At 45.8% G+C, this 18,468-nt stretch overlaps 1 protein-coding gene across 1 annotated transcript; it reads right to left on the reverse strand.

The window, feature by feature from the left end:
- ITPRIPL1 (ITPRIP like 1) lies at positions 1 to 1,717 on the reverse strand. Its single transcript, XM_084235045.1, has one exon. It carries the CDS (start codon positions 1,701 to 1,703, stop codon positions 63 to 65), a length of 1,641 nt encoding a protein of 546 aa, XP_084091171.1. The 5' UTR covers positions 1,704 to 1,717; the 3' UTR covers positions 1 to 62.
- Positions 1,718 to 18,468: the final 16,751 nt, after the last annotated feature.

Genomic DNA, 18,468 nt, shown 5'->3' on the forward strand with positions numbered 1-18,468 from the left:
ATAAACTCTTTTGCAGCCTGAGGAACCAGAAATACCTTCTCCCTTTTTTAATGATCTTTACATTAGTGTGCCCCAGCCAATGGGGCACAGGGCAGAGTTTTCACCTGGGTTAGAAGGTTGTGGAACTCTTCCACTGCCTGTGAATGTGCCATGGGGTTTAGCACCAGGTGTTGGAAGAGATTGACAGGTTCGGCATTCCGAAATGTCTTAGGGATCGGGATGGTCAGGGGCAGGAAGCTGTTACCAATGAGGAAATGATGGAGGGACCTTTGCTGGAGGCCACGGCCCAAGAACCAGAGGATGTCCTGGAGCCGCTGGGAGAGCATGTCCTGGTGCCAGTCTGTTAGGGGCAGCCTTAACAACAGGTGCATGAGGGCTGTTTTGAAGTGGTAAGAGGTAAGGATGGGACGGGACGCTCCTTGGGGTAAGTTTTGCACATCCCGGAGACTTAATATGATCTGGAGGCACTTAAGGTGACACGTGTTCTCTGGAGCAAACCGCCCCACCAGTTTCAGGAACAAGTGCTCACAGGCTGCAAAGGACTCAGGCCAGTCTACACTGGTGAGCTGTTCCTGATCAGGAGCCTGACTCACCAAGTAAACCAAAGTGTCTTCCCGTTGCACCCCCAGGACCAAGTGGATTGAGAGAAAGCGGCCTGAGCGGTAGTCCAGCCTGAGCTTGCAGGAGGTGGAGGATGGAGGGAGGCTGAGCTTAAAGTCATATTTGTGGGCCACAAGCGCCCAGGCATTGCCCACCATGTTCCGGAACCATTGTATGGTCTTGTACACATCCAGGTGGGAGCCAGTGCAGAGCGCTGCCTTGATAGAGCTGCTACACTTGCCCAAGGGGACCGAATGGTCCCTGTGGTGGTGCACCAGGCATAGCACATCCCCCAGAAGTTTTTCACGCTTGCATACACATTCCGATTCCACCAGCACAGAGCCATGGCGGTGGCTGAGGGCTGGCTCTCTCATCTCCAACACAAACATTGTTCCCTGGGGAGGGGCAATGGGCACCAGGATATCAAACTTCTGGGTCTCATGGAGGGTTCCCCACTTCTCAAAAGCAGCCCCGATGCCCAGGCAGTCCTCCAACTGTGGGTGAGCCTCCCGGCGGCTAAGCACGCGACAGGCCTCAATGAGGTCGTCCACAAAGCTCTCTACAAACTCACAGGTGCAGGGCAGGTCACGAATGACATTGTGGACATGGTGTTTATAAAAGGACTCCAAGACTTCCCGGGAGGGGAAGTCTGTGAGCCAGTTATTAGTGGTGACGGGCACAACCCGGACTTCCTCCTCCTCATCATCACTGCTGGAATCAAAGGCCTCGTGCTGCATGTTCTGTCGGAGAAGCTCAAAGATGAGAAAAAGGCAGAAGAGGCCAGTATTCCACAGGTTTCCCAGGATCCAACCCAGAGGCCCCTGCTGGCCATCAGTCTGGAATGGCCACCCCATGTCTTTCTTCCCCAGCACTAACTGGTCTTCCGATGTGTCTCCTCTCCAGAATTTCTCTGCCTTCTGCTTCTGTTCAGCTGCTCGCTTCCTCTCTTCAAACTCTATCTCTAACTGGCGCATCTCCTCACTCATCCGCTTCTCCAGCTGCCGACTTCTGGCTAATGTGTCCAGGTCCATCCGGTCACTGACCATCAAGGGGTGGTGAACAACATACATCACTGCCAAGAACAGAAGGCTTATCACAGCCATGGAGGCCTCTGCATCTGGAGAATTAGGAAGGTGGAAGTCAGTGGTGATCTTCTGGACTCATCTGCTCTCCAGTGCATATTCCCCAGAGCCCTGGAACCCCAATTCCTGGAAGTCAACCACTCAGGAGGAAGAGAAAACTCATATAGCTGGGGTTGGAGAGAGCAAGAGGATCTGTCTGGTAGGAGGTTTGGGAGAAAGGGATCAGCAGGATGTGCCACTCAGTCTCTCTACTGCTTTCCTTCCACATGGCATGGGTGGTATTAGGCTTCCAGAGTGTGGACATGGGGCTGTTTTCATTCCTGTGTAGTATGGGGATGGGGGGCCCTTGTGGTAGGGTGGCCTCACCCAACTCATCAGTCCACCATGGGCATGAGGTGCACCCTGCTGATCCTAGAAGCTCCCTTCCATGGGCAGAAAACACTGGTATGCCTGAACATCTTTCCTCTTGCCAGGCAGCCAGCCCCAACCCCCAGCTATAGCATCCCACTTCCTCTGTGACTTCATAATCCTCATTCTGCTCACCTTGTGTCATCAAACCACTCAGCCTTTCCTCCTCCCAGTGGGCCTGCTCCAGTGGGTACCAGGAAGGCAGTGCCACCTGCCACCTCTCCCCTGTGGTGGGTTGCTGGATGCCCCATTAGTGGGCTGGGCCCATCACAGCTGAACCTCTCTACCCGGGAAACTTCATGCCCAAGGCCAACTGACACTGGCAGGAGTGGGTTCCTCTGCCTCCCCACCACCACAGAGGCCTGAAGTTTCTTGCATTCACCCCACCGGTTCACAAGCTTCTGGGCTTACCTATATCCAAGAAGGTCTAAGCTGCGTGTGCGCTGAAGGCAGGTGGGAGACTCTCCTCCCTTGGTACGTTGGCCTTGCTTATTTCCACCGCCCTCTCCAGGATCCCTGTTAAAATTTACACGGTACTCGGGGACTTTGGCTCAATGCACGGTGCCCCCATTCAGAACTTCCCCAAATTCCACGCCGAGAGATCCGAACTCTCAGCCGCCTAACCAGACCGCGCCTCCCATGGGTTTCCCCCGGGACGTGGGGCCAGGTTACTCAGTGGTCTCGGCAGGAACACCGTCTTAAAGAGACAGCGCGGCCTGACTGTGCCCGTCTTCTTGCCGGCGGGGTGGCAGCTCCCGATACCTCTCTGGGTCCAATCGCGGGAGGGGCTCCGCACCCCTCTCCCAGGGAAAATACCATGTTTATCCGAAAGTCCGTTTGTCTGTGCGTGGCGGGTCCCCGCGACCCCACCGTCCCGCGCGCTGCTCCGAGGGCGCCAGTCCAGCACCGCGGCTCCCGCCGTCCAGGCTCCGCCTAACCCGCCCAGCCCTGCCCAGTCTCCTCCCCCCGGCTCCCGCCCCCTCTAGTGCAGTGGGAGCCCCACCCCCGGGCCCGGTGACCCTCAATGTGCGCTCACTGCCCCTGTGCGCCGCCCTGCTCCCTCGCGGGCAGAGCGGAGGAGCTGCGGCCGCGACTCGGGGTGCCCAGGCCCCGCAGCTCGGCCTCCGTGGGGTGGCGCAGCGGGGCACAGCCGCGCTGGCTGTCAGCTTCGCTGAGCTCAGTTCAGTGGAAAATATTCCTACTGGGTATTTAAATAGGTGTGAGGATGATGGTGACATAGCTAAGAATTGATGGGGGTGGCGAAGGGTGAGCTGCTGGCCCTGCGGGAAAATGGTACAGGAGGTGAGGGGCGTCGTCAGCATCCTAATGCCCGTCTCTCCCGGCCCACGCCCAGACTCAGGCGTCTCTCCCCAACCCCTTTCTCCTCTCAAAGTGGCTCTCAGGAAAGAAGCAGCACCCAAAGACTAGCTTGAAGCCTACTCACCATTCACCAGCCACGTGGAAGTAAGAATCCTAATGCTACAGGGCAGCTCTGCTGATGAGATGGGAGTATAAAAGGGAACTTCATAAAGTGTGGAGGCTAGATAAATCACAGGAAACACAAATCTTCAGAGTACCAGAAACGGCCCTTCTTATCATCCTGTGTCTGCTATCCGACAAGAAAAGGAAGTGATGGTCTCTTGATATTTACTAGCGAAAGTTCTGCTAAAAGACAAGCAAGTTTCAGGTCTCCTTACTCAGTGACAATGCAGGGAAGGCCCTAAACAACTTGGACAGTATTTCTAAAAATACTGACTTTTCAATTGTGGAGGAGGAAAGACTGTGTCTGACTACAATGACTGAAGTTCCAAGGTTACTTTTTATAAACTTGTATGATGAAGAATAGACCAAAGGGTACTACAATATAAGCATTAGTGCATTCAAACAGTAATAATGAAATTCTCTACTATTTTTAAATTTATGACCTGACAATGTCAGCATGAAAAAAAAAAATTTCAAAGTCTGCAAATCGATGGTGTTTACTACCATGTGTTTAAAGATGTGTATTTGTGGTGAAATTTTTGGGTTAGAATACATTTGCTAATTCGTGGTTGCTTTACCAAATTAGAGACTCCGAGCTAGAGAACTGTTTATCCACTTCAAGATCACACTTAATCAACAAAAAGCCTTCAAGAGTAGACATTTTTGGCTGTTTTCTGGTGATTTTTCTTCTTCTGTGAAGTGACTGTTGGCTTAGTCAGTGGGTTTAATAGAAAATCAAGCCATTTCAACACTTTGTCTTTAATGAAAATTGGGATTGTACAGAAATGACATGTGAGGACACTGTGTCAGAGCTCACTCTAACAACCGACCTCCACGGTGGTGGAATTTACCCTTATCAGGTAGGGAATCATGGTGTTTCCCCCCAAAATAAACTTATTTTTATCACTAAGAATATAAGTACAGGGCCTCCCTGGTGGCGCAAGGGGTTAAGCACCATGCTGTGAAGCAGTCCACAGCTTCTGTAGCACAAGTTCAATCCCTGGCCAGCCAGGGAGTAACCCACATGGCACAGCAGACCTCTCCTGACTCACCCGCTGCTCCCCTCAGCAGCATATTTCAGTACATCTGCCTGTTCTGTTCCCCACTGTCTCTGGTGAATCCTCTTAACCCCTGCATCTCTGGCCTGTACCCCAGCTCTTGTATGCATAAATAAATAAATCTTTAAAAAAAAAAAAAGTACAGTTGCATATTTCAATGTTCATTTAACTTTGCAACTAAGGATCTTCAATGTAATCTTCAACAAGAAGTGATTAGTGAGCAAGTGAAATGATACACTAAAAGATAAATATCAAAGACTCTAATTATATAAATAACTTTCAAGCAATTAACATGCTTAATTAAAATCATATGCTTGTGGAATAGTATATCTGTATTTGGCAGTAACTATATGAAAAGAAGCAATATGTATATCTCATTATAGATCAGCATTAACAGATAAACATGTGCAATCAATTTGGATGATAGGAAACACTAATTCTGAACTCTGAATGAGTGACATGTATTTTGAAAATATTTATCTTGTGGAAGAACTGGTGTGTAGTCCAAAAGTGCAAGGGGATGGGAGGATTCACCAGAGACAGAGTGGGAAGCAGAACAGGTGGATTTGCTGAAATACACTGCTAAGGGGAGCAAGACAAGATAGCTTGCTGGCTAGGAATGGAACTCAGGCCACAACACTGACAGCACTGAGATTTAACCTCTAGATCACCAGAGAGGCCCCAGGACATGTATTTAAAAAAAAATCCATTCTTCTCATTAGTAGACTCATATTATGAAAAAATTGCACTCAATTTTTTTTCAAGATTTATTTATTTACAGCAGCACTGGGTACAGTCAGAAGCGCGGGAGGGTGAGAGAATTCACCAGAGCAAGAGTGGGGAACAGAACAGGCAGACTGATGAAACACACTGCTGAGGGGAGCAGTGGGAGAGACAGGAGAGGTCTGCGCGCCATGTGGGACCTTCGCTGGTGGCCGGAGATCGAACTGGCACTGCAGACAGAGGCTGAGGGCAGCCTCACAGCCCAACGCTCAACCGCTGCACCACCAGGAGAGGCCCTGCACTCGATTATTAATGTTATATTTTGAATTTTGTCAATAAAATTTTGTAGACATTTATTTGCTTCTTTCTTGTTAATATCCTTGATTCTGCCTCTTGGCTGGCAAACGCTAAAATATTTACTACCTGGCCTTTACAGAAAAGGAAAATGAGCTTTGCTTTTAAATATCAAAATATGCACATTTCTCCAGAAATTTATTTTGCAAGTTATCTTTTTATAAAAATGATACATTCCCATAGTAAAAATACATACCATATGAAAAGAATAGAAGAGAAACTCTCACACCACACCACCTGAAGATAAAATGTTACGGTTGCATATTTCAAAATTCATTTAACTTTGCAACTGAGGATCTTCCACTTAATCTTCAATTAGACATGATTTGTGTCTGTCAGTATTTTCCCAAAAGGGCCCCTTGAAACTCTAGTTGCTCAAGATGAACCTTAATAAAAAGACATGCATAATCTTTCTTGATAACATTTAAAAACTCAAATACAGGCCTCCCTGGTGGCGCAGCTGTTGAGCGCTGGGCTGCGAATCTGCCCGCAGCCTCTGCAGTGCCTGTTCCATCCCTGGCCACCAGGCGAGGGTCCCACATGGCCTGCGCAGACCTATCCTGCCGTGCTCGCTGCTCCCCTCAACAGTGCACTTCATCGGTCTGCCTGTTCTGCTCCCTGCTCTGGCTCTGGTGAATTCTCTCACCCTCCCACACTTCTGACTGTACCCAGTGCTTGTATAAATAAATAAATAAATCTTTAAAAAAATAAAAACTCAAATACAAAACACAATCAGGGTGAAAATTAGGAAAAAATTTTAATCTTTTTTTTAAACAGTAGCTTTATTTTTTTTAAAAGATTTATCTATCTATGCATATAAGAACTGGGGTACAGACCAGAGGTATGGGGGGTGAGAGGATTCACCAGAGACAAAGTGGGGAACAGAACAGGCAGTCTGACGAAATACACTGCTGAGGGGAGCAGCGGGCAAGTCAGGAGAGGTCTGCTGTGCCATGTGGAGTGCTCCCTGGTCGGGGATAGAACTCGTGCTGCAGTGGCTGTGGATAGCTCCATAGGTTGGGTCTCAACACCCTGCGCCAGAGAGGCCCTGTTCCTTTTTTTTTTTTTTTTTAACACCCTTAATCAGGTGGTATTGTTAGGGGGAAGTGATGTCCTGAGTTAATCCCATACAGGCTTTGTGGACTCCACCCCACTCCAGACTAAAGCCATCAAGACTCTGGGAAAGACAAATCCCATCACCACCAAGGGAGGGTGGCTGGGACCTGAGGGTGGAGTTGGGCAGCCAGGTTGGATATAAAAAACCAAACACGTGGGCCTTGGGCTCGGTGGCTCGCGATCGCTCGCCTCCTGGCTTCACCGCTCCTGGCTGGCGGCCAGCTCTCAGAGCGCCATTTTGGGATTCCTAATCGGCGGATCGGGTAGGACTCATTTAAAACTTTGTCTCCCACTTTTCTCCCAGAGCTGTATATTTCCTCATTTCCCCTTCCCTTTGTAAATAAACCTTTTATTAACCTTTCACGTGTGCCTGCAGTAGAGCATTGATAAATCCTTTCAAGCGCGCGGGTGAGGACCCACAGTCAGGCACCCCGTTTTGTATCGGGGTTGCTCTACAACAGTATCAGCTAGGATCCCTACAAATTTAATGGCATACTCATGCTGGGTAATTGAGAGTCTGATAAAGAGACAAAGTTTGGGGTTTTGCAAGTTTGGTGGAAACTGCAAGGGATGATTATTGTTCCTGGTACTAGTCCAACAGGGAACCCACTGCTGAGAAAGGGTGAGGAAGAAGAGTGGTTTGTTACCAGAACTTGGAGAGGGTAGCTGTGAAGAGAGCATCTGGTAAGAAAAGGTAGTGGTCAGTTGAGAGGACAAAGTCAACCTTCTGAGGCCCCATGATTTGAGAGCTGGATTCTCTCATGCCTTCCATCTCCTTCTGATGCCTCCCATTGTCCAAGATCAATGGGCAGTCAGAGGACAAGGGAATCCCTTGATGCAAACCTCAGGTCAGCGCCTGAGGGCAGAGAGCAGGGAGGAGGAAGGGGAAAGACCTGCAGGGGCAAAAGAAGATGCACAATTCACTGCCAAAGTTACCCATGCTGGTCTCAAGTGCCAGTCGGAATTCACCTTTGGAGACAAGACTGTGCTGCCTCAGTTATATAGAAACACACTGGGACCGCTACTCTTTTTTTTTTTTTTAAGATTTATTTGTTTATACAAGCACTGGGCACAGTCAGAAGCGCGGGAGGGTGAGAGGATTCACCAGAGCCAGAGCGGGGAGCAGAACAGGCAGAAGGACCGAAGTACACTGCTGAGGGGAGCAGCGGGCGGCAGGAGAGGTCTGCGCGCCATGTGGGACCCTCCTCTGGTGGCCGGGGAGCAGCCGGGGATCGAACCGGCGCTGCAGACTCTGCGGGCAGCTTCGCAACCCAGCGCTCAAGCGCTGCGCCACCGGGGAGGCCCGGGACCGCTACTCTTAAGGCCAGATTTGGGCCCACTGTGCTGTTCTCTTCTAAAAAGACTCAACCCCTTAGAGGATGACAGCACAACTTGTCAGGATAGCTAGAGAGCCAGGTGAGCCTAGAACATCTGGATGATGTTAGAGAGTGAGGGAGCCATCATTACACCTGTCTCAGGTAATGCTGGAAAAGAATGCAGAGAGACCACATTGAGAGGACTCCCCCTGCCAGAGGAATAGCAGGTTATGCCTGAAAAAAATAATTATAATCATTGGGATAAGTTGAGCCCATGGATATGTGGAGCTATTTTTTTAAACGATACACTGCTGCACCTCCCCCTGCAGTGACCTTTAGGGCTAATGGCTTTCTCCACAGTCCCTAGGTCCGGCTGGGCAAGGAACCAGCGTGCAGGGGGAGAACAGCAAAACTCCCTGAAGCAGGGGAAGTACAGCAAAGTTCCCTGAAAAGACAGAAGCTTATCAAAAGATAATGACCACCAGGAACCACTACAAGAATGCTAAAAAACCTTATCCCGTCTTTCTAGAACTACAAACTTTAATCACTTATTGTCTTTCTAAACTTCCTTCTTTCTTCTATAAAGGTCATTGCTTGTTAATTAAAAAAATCATATGAAATCCTTAAAACAAGGCTGACTCAAATGAAACATTACTAAACCCTGTAATAATTAAAATATAGTTTAGGTAAAAAAGTAGTTAGTAAAAAATGCGATTATATAGTTTAAAAACAAAACTAATGGTCTATCGGGCCTCCCCAGTGGCGCAGCGGTTGAGCGCTGGGTTGCGAAGCTGCCCACGGCCTCTGCGGCACCGGTTCGATTCCCGGCTGCTCCCCGGCCACCGGAGGAGGGTCCCACATGGCGCGCAGACCTCTCCTGCCGCCCGCTGCTCCCCTCAGCAGTGTACTTCGGTCCTTCTGCCTACTCTGCTCTCTGCTCTGGTGAATTCTCTCACCCTCCCGCGCTTCTGACTGTACCCAGTGCATGTATAAACAAAACAAATAAACAAATAAATAAATCATAAATAAATAAAAATACATGCCTCTTTAAAAAAAATAAAAAACAAAACAAAACAAACAAAAAAAAAAACCTAATGGTCTATCTACTTAGGAATGAGGCTGGGTCCAGATGTAGATCACCGCCCTGTCTGTGATAGGCTGAGCCCATGAGCAAGCTGATTTCGTTGATATTCATTGTTCCTGTGCTTTTGGAAAACATATATATACTGGTCACAAACTCAAAGAAAATTACACTCAGATTTACACTCTCTCTTGAAGTGTGTCTGTTTGTCATTTCTTTCACCGACGCCCTGACCACCCTGCATGTTTCTCTCAACCCTGAGACGGCCTCATTGTCTACTGCTGTGCTGGTCCGCGGCAATACACAAACCATAAAAGATTTTGTAAAAACATTCTTGTGGTGCACCCAAGTTTCCAATATTTTTACCAAAATTAAATCTACGTAAATCTTACATTCACTTTTTTTTTAAAGAAAAGATTTTTTTTTTTAAATTTTTTATACAAGCACTGGGTACAGTCAGAAGCGTGGGAGGGTAAGAGAATTCACCAGAGCCAGAGCGGGGAGCAGAGCAGGCAGAAGGACTGAAGTACACTGCTGAGGGGAGCAGCAGGCGGCAGTAGAGGTCTGCGCGCCATGTGGGACCCTCGCCCAGTGGCCAGGGATCCAACCGGTTTCCGAGGAGGCTGTGGACAGCTGCAGAGGCCGCAGGCAGCTTCGCAGCCCTGTGCTCAACTGCTGCACCACCAGGGGAGGCCCCACGCTCACGTTTTGATCATTACATAATATGCCTAAAAAATACATACTGCATGTATACAAACAGAATCTGCAAAATTACATTAACATAGAAAATAGGCCATAACATATTAAGTGAAAAAAAAAAGTCAGCTTCCAAATCAGCGTGCTATCATTTCATCCCATTATGTGTATCATACACCTAGGGGAAAAGTTTTAAAGGGCGGATTCCAAAATATTTACAACGATAGCTCCTGAGGGTGAAGGGATCGGTGATAAATGACTTTTGTCTTTTTCAACCCCTCTCCCCCAACTATTTAACAATGAGTACATACTATTTTTACGTAAAAATAACATTCGGACAGTACCCAGTTTATGAACGAACGGGCTGTGGACCCAAAGTTCTAGTGCGTCTTAACCGGTGCACAAAATACATTTCCTAAAGAAACAGGCGCACCCATGCTGCTGTTTAACTTAGGACTCGCTTTATTTTTTATTATTTTATTATTATTTAAACATTCTATTTTATATAATTCTTACATCATTTTTCATTTTTGCACAATGTATGCATTTTCATTTTGGTTATATTCCCCATACAATTGCACCCCCCTTTATTTTGACCCTAATCGTTCCTCTCCCCACCGCAACCCCCCTTAGTGTCTCTGGTTTATAGTTGCTTGTTGATTTTGATTTTTACTTTGTATTAATTAGTCTTTTTCCTGGTCCCTTATTTAAGTTTTCTAAATTCCTGCTCTGAGTGAGACCATCCGGTATTTTTCTTTTTCTTTCTGGCTTATTTCGCTGAGCATGATCGCCTCACGGATGGAGCTAGAAGGACTCGCTTTATGTCAGAGTGGCATCCTCCACAAGAAAGGGGCTTCCTCCTGGGAAGCCGGGCTAGCGCCCACTCTTCGCTGCTCTTCCCCCAAGAGTCTCCGCTTTCTTCTCCCACGGATTTCGGGGTCACACCCTCGGTGGCCCCACCGCCCCATCCACCACGCTACATTCATCGTAGCAAGTTTGGTGTTTCAAAGACTGGGGTGCTACCTTCCCGAAAATGGAGAGCATATGAAGATCCCAGCCAACGCTTGATGTCAGCTGCAAGCCGAGTGCATTTTTGTGGTGTGATAGTTCGAGGACTTCCCCGGGAACGCAAGCCTCCCGGGCGCTGCGCACCCCTTCTCCTTGGGATGGTGGGGCCTGCGCCATGACAGGTCAAAACTCTTGTTACCGTGTTAAAAGTTACTTTTGTTATTCATTCTGTTACAGCGCATGTTGATACTGTCTGTGAGGGTCATTTTAACCAATTACCAACTTCATTTTGGGATTGAAAAGGAGGCGTGGGTCCAGGGCAGTGCCTCAGCAGCCTGGCCGCGTCTTTCCTCGCAGGTACCAGTCGCGCAAAACCGAGACCCTCTTTAGGCTAGGTCTCAGGCAAATGCAGGCTCTGGAGGCAAACGCGAACCCAAGGGAGAACAGCAGGCAGAATGCGGGAATGTGGAGTGGGGAACTTTGGGCGCCCCTCTCAGACCGGGGACCGTACTCTGGCTGCCCTTTTGTCTGAAGCGCATCGCGTCCCCTTGCTCTTTCTTGAGAGTGTAGAAAGCTCTGCATGATTCATACCCCACGATCAAAGCGATTCTTCCTTCCCCTTGCAAGCATTTTGGTTTGGGGTGGGGGGGGGGAGAGCGGGAGGAGGGGCGGGGTGAGGGCCTGAGAAAGAATTTCGCAACTTCTCTGAGCTTCAGCTTCCTCATTTGATAAATAGCACAATAAAGGGTCTTCCTTTTAAGGTTGGTGTGCAGATTATTTAGACCTCTATATATTTAGAGCGTCTGGCTCAAGGATTAGTCACCCACCTTTCTTGGGCTCCATGTCTTTCATCTTTGTTGACATTACAAAACTTACCACATAAAACAGCATCCCTGTCAGTTGGTTATCTGTTGGTTTCTCTAATGAAATTCTGAGAACCGTAAGGGCAAGATCAAAATTAGAACTAGCTCAATTCCTGTTGTGCAACAGCTAAATGATTTTGAATGAGAGAATAAATGAATGAATGACAGGGTGGTCCAGCCATTAAACAAAAAATGTGTTTGGGTGGGATAGGACTGTACCTTCCTTGTTTGTATAAACTGTTTGGAAGTTTGGGATGATTTATAGGAAGCAAGTCCAGGCTCCACACAGAATTCCTACCAAGAGGATGCAGAGATTGTGTCTATGGCCAGGAATCAGATAAGCAAATAAATATTTAGATCTTAAATAAAATATTTGGATTTGTGGCTAGAGGCAAAAGATCAGGTTAACCAAACAAAAGAACTGTGATACAATAAATACATGAGAAATCTTTTCTCTGAACCACAAATTTTAAAACATATTTTTTTTTCACCACTGCAAGATTTTCACGGAGCACATTTCTTATTATCTCAAAAACTTATCTTGCTTTGATGACAAACATTTTGTGAGACTTGGCGTGCAAAGAAGGCCTATGTGGACAGACTTACATGTTGCTGGTGTTCTGAATGCAAAGGAAAGTAGAAGTTGCTGCCTTGTTTTTAGTCAGTCCAGGAATGCAATGTAAAGGGTAATTTTTGATAGGAAACTTGCTGTTACTCATGCATAGGATAGAGTACTCTTGCTTAATAAATCTGAATAGCATGTCAATGCATATTATTTACTTCTGGTACAATTCTTCAGAAAGACAATCAATATTCTCTTTTTTCTCAGACATAGCATGTGTCCTGTTGGGAGCACAACATATTGATGCTCATGATTAAGTAGGGATTTAACAGATCAAGCAGATTTTGTCCAATGTCTGTCATGATGAGTTCATTTAGTCCATAATTATTTGAGCATGTTTTAAAAAATAACTATAGAAGGTATATTTGGATGTGATACGATGAGAGATGTAAGAGCAGAATGAAAATTCTTGGCAGGGTTCTCAGCTGTATACACCAGATTAGTTTTGCTCATTGTCCTTTCATTATAACTTTGATGAGAGAAAAAAAATCCTTTCCCAGGAGAGCCAATGTCATTCTCCCCAGGTACTCTGATTTCCTTCCACATCCCAAAGATGTGCACATGAGGTTCATTGGCTTGTTTCAATTGTTCTAGTCTGAATCTGCGTGTGTGTGTGTGTGTGTGTGTGTGTGTGATGTGCCCTGCGATGGAAAGGTGTCCAGGCCAGAGTTAGTTCTTTCCTGTATCCTGAGCTCCTGGGATAGGGTCTGGTCACCTTCAACCCTGAACATGTTGGGTGGGGAAATGAATGAATAGAAATGATTGCTGACTATTAGAAGTGTTTTGGGTCTTTATTTGGAAGTTTGACGTTTTTGTGACCAGAAATATGCCATTTGAACTTATATTAGTTACCCAATGGCAAAATTGGTTTTTATTATGAGTCATTTCTCTTATAGTCAGTTTCTAAGACCCTATTGACATTAAGTGAGCATTTACTGTACATATATTTCCCATTTGTTCTCTCCTGTTCTCTCTCTCCCTAATGTTCTAGTCTTCATCATTAAGGAGTTTTCTTCCCACAATCTGGTCTATTTGCTTTGTCTTCTTTTCCATTAGCATTTATTAAAGCTTTTAGCATTTTTATAGATTTTCAACTGTTTATACATTTCTTAAATGTTTAAGCTTTTAGGGCCTCCCCTGGTAGCGCAGCGGTTAAGAACTGGACTGCGAAGCTGATGCAGCCACTGCAGTGCCGGTTTGATCCCTGGCCACCGGCAAGGGTCCCACATGGCACGCAGACCTCTCCTGCCATGCCTGCTGCTCTCCTCAGCTGTGTGTTCTGTCAGTCTGCCTGTTCTGTTCCCCGCTCTGGCTCTGGTGGATTCTCTCACCCTCCCATGCTTCTGACTGTGCCAGTGTTTGTATAAATAAATAAATAAATCTTTAAAAAAATGTATAAGGGCCTCCCCTGGTGTCGCAGCGGTTGAGAGCTGGGCTGCGAGGCTGCCCGCAGCCTCTGCAGCGCCGGTTCATTCCCCGGCCACTGGCGAGGGTACCACGAAAAAAAAAAAAAGTTTAAGTTTTTAAATAAAATAAACATTGAAAAATGCAGAGAATGCACCGCCATGTCCAAGGAGAGAGGGTGAGGTGGATGAGCTCTGGCCTGAGGTGCCTGGGCACCCCAAAGGTGAGGATGTCAGCTTCTTTCTTCCATGCCACTGTCCAGGTGGTGAGCAAGAAGAAGCTGCCGCCCACCCCGGGTGCCCCTCATTCTGACACCTTCAGCAGTAAGATAAAGGTGTCCAGTGAGATATGACAGGATAAAGCAACAGATAAGCCTGATCACATAGGTGTGAAAATTGGTCTCCCACCAGGAGTTGTAATGAGCTTTCTATACTCTGGAATATACGAAGACAAAAGGAGATTCTGGTGATGTTAAAGATGGAGTCAGAGTGCTCATTGAAAAGAAAGCAGAACTAATACTTTTAGGAACAGAAATAGACTATGTTGAAGACAAATTATCCAGTAAATTTGTGTTCAGTAACCCAAACATCAAAGGAACGTGCAGCTGTGGACAAAGCTTTCATGTTTGATTCCCTGACTACTCTACCTATAGGGCCCAGGTGGAAGCCATGGGACTTACTGAAGAAATCTTGTGACTGTCACATGCTTAAGGTTTATAAAATATGGCTGCTTTATGAGGAAAATAAAGTGGTGCATTTTGAAAAAAATACATAAGCATTTACCAAGCAAGTACATGTTCAGAAATGCATTTGCTATCTCCACAAATTATTAATTACAAAAGGAAGAATAGTCATTTCACAGTGGAGAGATCTCACAGTCACCATCTTAACCAGGAGATCAAAATAACATAACTATCAGATGCTTCTGGGTATGAGGCATTGAGGAGGACACCACATTGCTCATATAATATTCTTGCCAAAAACATGTAGTCTGTATAGCCCATATTGTAGGGAAATGTAAAATAAAATAAAAATATATTTTACAAAATAACCATTGTTATTTTGCAATGTGATAGTGTCAAGAAAGACCTAAAAAGCGGAGAGGAGGAAGAGTAACTTCAGATCTAAATAAATAAGACAATGCAGTGCATAATTTTGCATTGGATTGTGGAAATTGAAACAATGCTATAAAAGACATTATTAAGATAACTGTAAAAACTGGAATATGAAGTAGTGTGGTATTACTGTTAGATAAAAAAAAAGTCCTTATTCTTAAAAAATCACTGTAAAATACTAAGGAGTAAAGGAACATGATATGCACCTTGGAAACATTTCAGAAAAAAACCTTAAAGAGAGAAATACAGAGAATGTATAACAAATGTATTAACAAATTTTTGTTAATACAATAATTTTTTAAAGATTTATTTATGCATACAAGAGCTGGGGTACAGGCAACAGATGCAGGGGGTGAGAGGATTCACCAGAGACAGAATGGGAAACAGAACAGGCACATTGACCGAAGTACACTGATGAGGGGAGCAGCGGGCGAGTCAGGAGAGGTCTGCTGTGTCATGTGGGTTGCTCCCTGGCGGGCTGGGGATCGAACTTGTGCTGGCAGAGACTGCAGATTGCTTGATAGTGCAGTACTTAACCTCTTGCGCCACCAGGGAGGCCCAATACAATAATTGTTAATGTAGATAAAGTATATATATGTTTGGAATTACTTCAAAATAAAATTTTGAAAAAGAAAAATGAATTTTGTCTTTCTGAACACCTTAAAGTACGCTATTACCAATAATTTCAAACTACAGAGTACATCTTAAGAAAGGTAGAGAAATTCTATGCTTAATTTTAAGAAATTGAACATTCTGAAATGAGTCACTTCCTGCCTCACCCATCCGTGTCCACATCCTCCAACTACCAAATGAGGTTCTCTCGTATCACTGGATGCTGCATGTTCATTGGCTAAAGTGACTATTTGCATGGAGGTGAGCCTTAGGAGCACACTGTGACACACTGTGGCAACAGCCAAGGATTTGGCTGAGAATGTGGGCACAGATCAGACACCAGAGTGGTGATGTAACTTAGGAAACAGTAGTGTTGGCATGACAACAATATTGTTAAATAACTGTTGAAGTTTTAGGTATATAAACTAGAGATGTAATATGTGTTTATTGATGAAGTCTTAGCAACTATATGTAAAAAAATGGAAGAAAACAGAAATTATCCACAATTCTCCAACCAAAATAACTGGTGTCAGCATTCTGGAGATGACATAGATCTGGAAGATGCCACACAGAGGTCATTGAGTTGCTGACACTGTAGGTTGTGGGGCCCCAGCTCCACAATCTTCAGTTGTGAGGACTTGGGCAGGCTTTTTAGCCACTTCATATTTTGGTTTCTCCATCTATGAAATGGAGAAATCACTGCTTTCCTCAAAGGGTTGATATGAAGAGTGAGTTAATATTTATAAAGCACCTAGAACAGTGCTGGCATATGGTGAAACACTATGTATGTTACATGAACATTTTTTCTTGTTTTTTTTAAGATTTATTTATTTATGTATACAAGCACTGGGTACAGTCAGAAGCGCGGGAGGGTGAGAGAATTCACCAGAGCCAGAGCGGGGAACAGAAACAGGTAGACTGACGAAATACACTGAGGGGAGCAGCAGGTGGCAGGAGAGGTCTGCGGGCCATGTGGGACCCTCACCCAGCAGCCCGGGATAGAACCCGCACTGCAGAGGCTGCGGGCAGCTTCGCAGCCCAGAGCTGAACCGCTGCGCCACCGGGGAGGCCCACATTTTTTCTTGTTTTTAAACTGAAGTGTTAAATAAACTAATCTATAGGGAAAAAATTAGATCGATGATTGTTCCAGAGGATAGACTGATTAAGAAGGGCATGAGGAAACTTCTTGGGGGACTGATGACATTCCTGAGTAGAGGTTTGAGTTTACACAGATATATAGCCTTTATCAAAACTTGGAAATTTTACACTTAAGTTTCGTATATTCCATTATATGTAAATTTTATTCCAAGAGTAATTGAAATATTGTTAATTATGTTCATGCTCTAGTATTTAGGGGGAAGTAGTGTCTGCAATTTATTTTTTTTAAAAAGATTTATTTTTTATTTATTTATGCATATAAGAACCGAGGTGTGGGCCAGAGGATGGAGGGGTAAGAGGATTCACCAGAGACAGAGTGGGGAGCAGAACAGATGAATTGACTGAAATACACTGCTGAGGGGAGCAGGAAGAGAGACAGGAGAGGTTTGCTGTGCCATGTGGGTTAGCTTACTGGCCGGAGATCATGCACTCACGCCACAGTGGTGGGAGGTAACTTGATGGTGCTGAGTCTTTATCCCATGTGCCACCAGGGAGGCCCTGTGACTTACTTTGAAATGCATCAAAAAATAAGATGGATTAATGAAATGTTAGAGGAATGGACAGATGGATGGATATGTGATAAAGCAAAGTTAGTAAAATGTTAGTTAGAATTGAGATAATGTTCACTATAAAATCCTTCCAATTTTCTTGTGATTAAATTTTTTCTTGATAAAATATAAAATGTGGAAAAAATAATATATAATACCGTAATACCATTTATTTATTTTTTTTTTAAATTATTTTATTTTATTTTAATAGAGGCATGTTTTTTATTTATTTGTTTGTTTGTTTTGTTTATACAAGCATTGGGTACAGTCAGAAGCGCGGGAGGGTGAGAGAATTCACCAGAGCCAGAGCGGGGAGCAGAGCAGGCAGAAGGACCGAAGTACACTGCTGAGGGGAGCAGCGGGCGGCAGGGGAGGTCTTCGCGCCATGTGGGACCCTCCTCCGGTGGCCGGGGAGCAGTCGGGGATCGAACCGGCGCCGCAGAGGCCGCGGGCAGCTTCGCAACCCAGCGCTCAACCGCTGCGCCACCGGAGAGGCCCCGTAATACCATTTAACTTGCTATTTTTACTCTAAAATATTTTATGGTCATCTTATTAGTTTTTCTCTATGCGTGTACTAATTATAAGCATTATAAACAAAAGTAAGCAAACCATTATTACATATTACAATGGATTCTGAATTTGTTACAAAGCAACTATGGTCGGGGCCTCCCTGGTGGTGCAAGGGGTTCGAAGCCTCTGCAGCACAAGTTCTATCCCCAACTAGCCAGGGAGCAACCCAAATGTCGCAGCAGACCTCTCCTGTCTCACCTGCAGCTCCCCTCAGCAGTGTATTTCAGTCAGTCTGCCTGTTCTGTTCCCAACTCTGTCTCTGGTGAATCCTCTCACCCCCTACATCTCTGGCCTGTACCCCAACTCTTTTTTTTTTTTTTAAAGTTTTTTTTTTTTTATAGAGGCATGTTTTTATTTATTTATTTATTATATTTGTTTGTTTGTTTTGTTTATACATGCACTGGGTATAGTCAGAAGCGCGGGAGGGTGAGAGAATTCACCAGAGCCAGAGCGGGGAGCAGAGCAGGCAGAAGGACCGAAGTACACTGCTGAGGGGAGCAGCGGGTGGCAGGAGAGGTCTGCGCACCATGTGGGATCCTCCTCCGCTGGCCGGGGAGCAGCCTGGGATCGAACCAGCACCGCAGAGGCCGCGGGCAGCTTCGCAACCCAGCGCTCAACCGCTGCGCCACCGGGAAGGCCCAGAAGCATAGATT

Source organism: Talpa europaea (genome assembly GCF_964194135.1).
Source record: "Talpa europaea genome assembly, chromosome: 6".
In the NCBI taxonomy this organism is placed as follows: domain Eukaryota; kingdom Metazoa; phylum Chordata; class Mammalia; order Eulipotyphla; family Talpidae; genus Talpa; species Talpa europaea.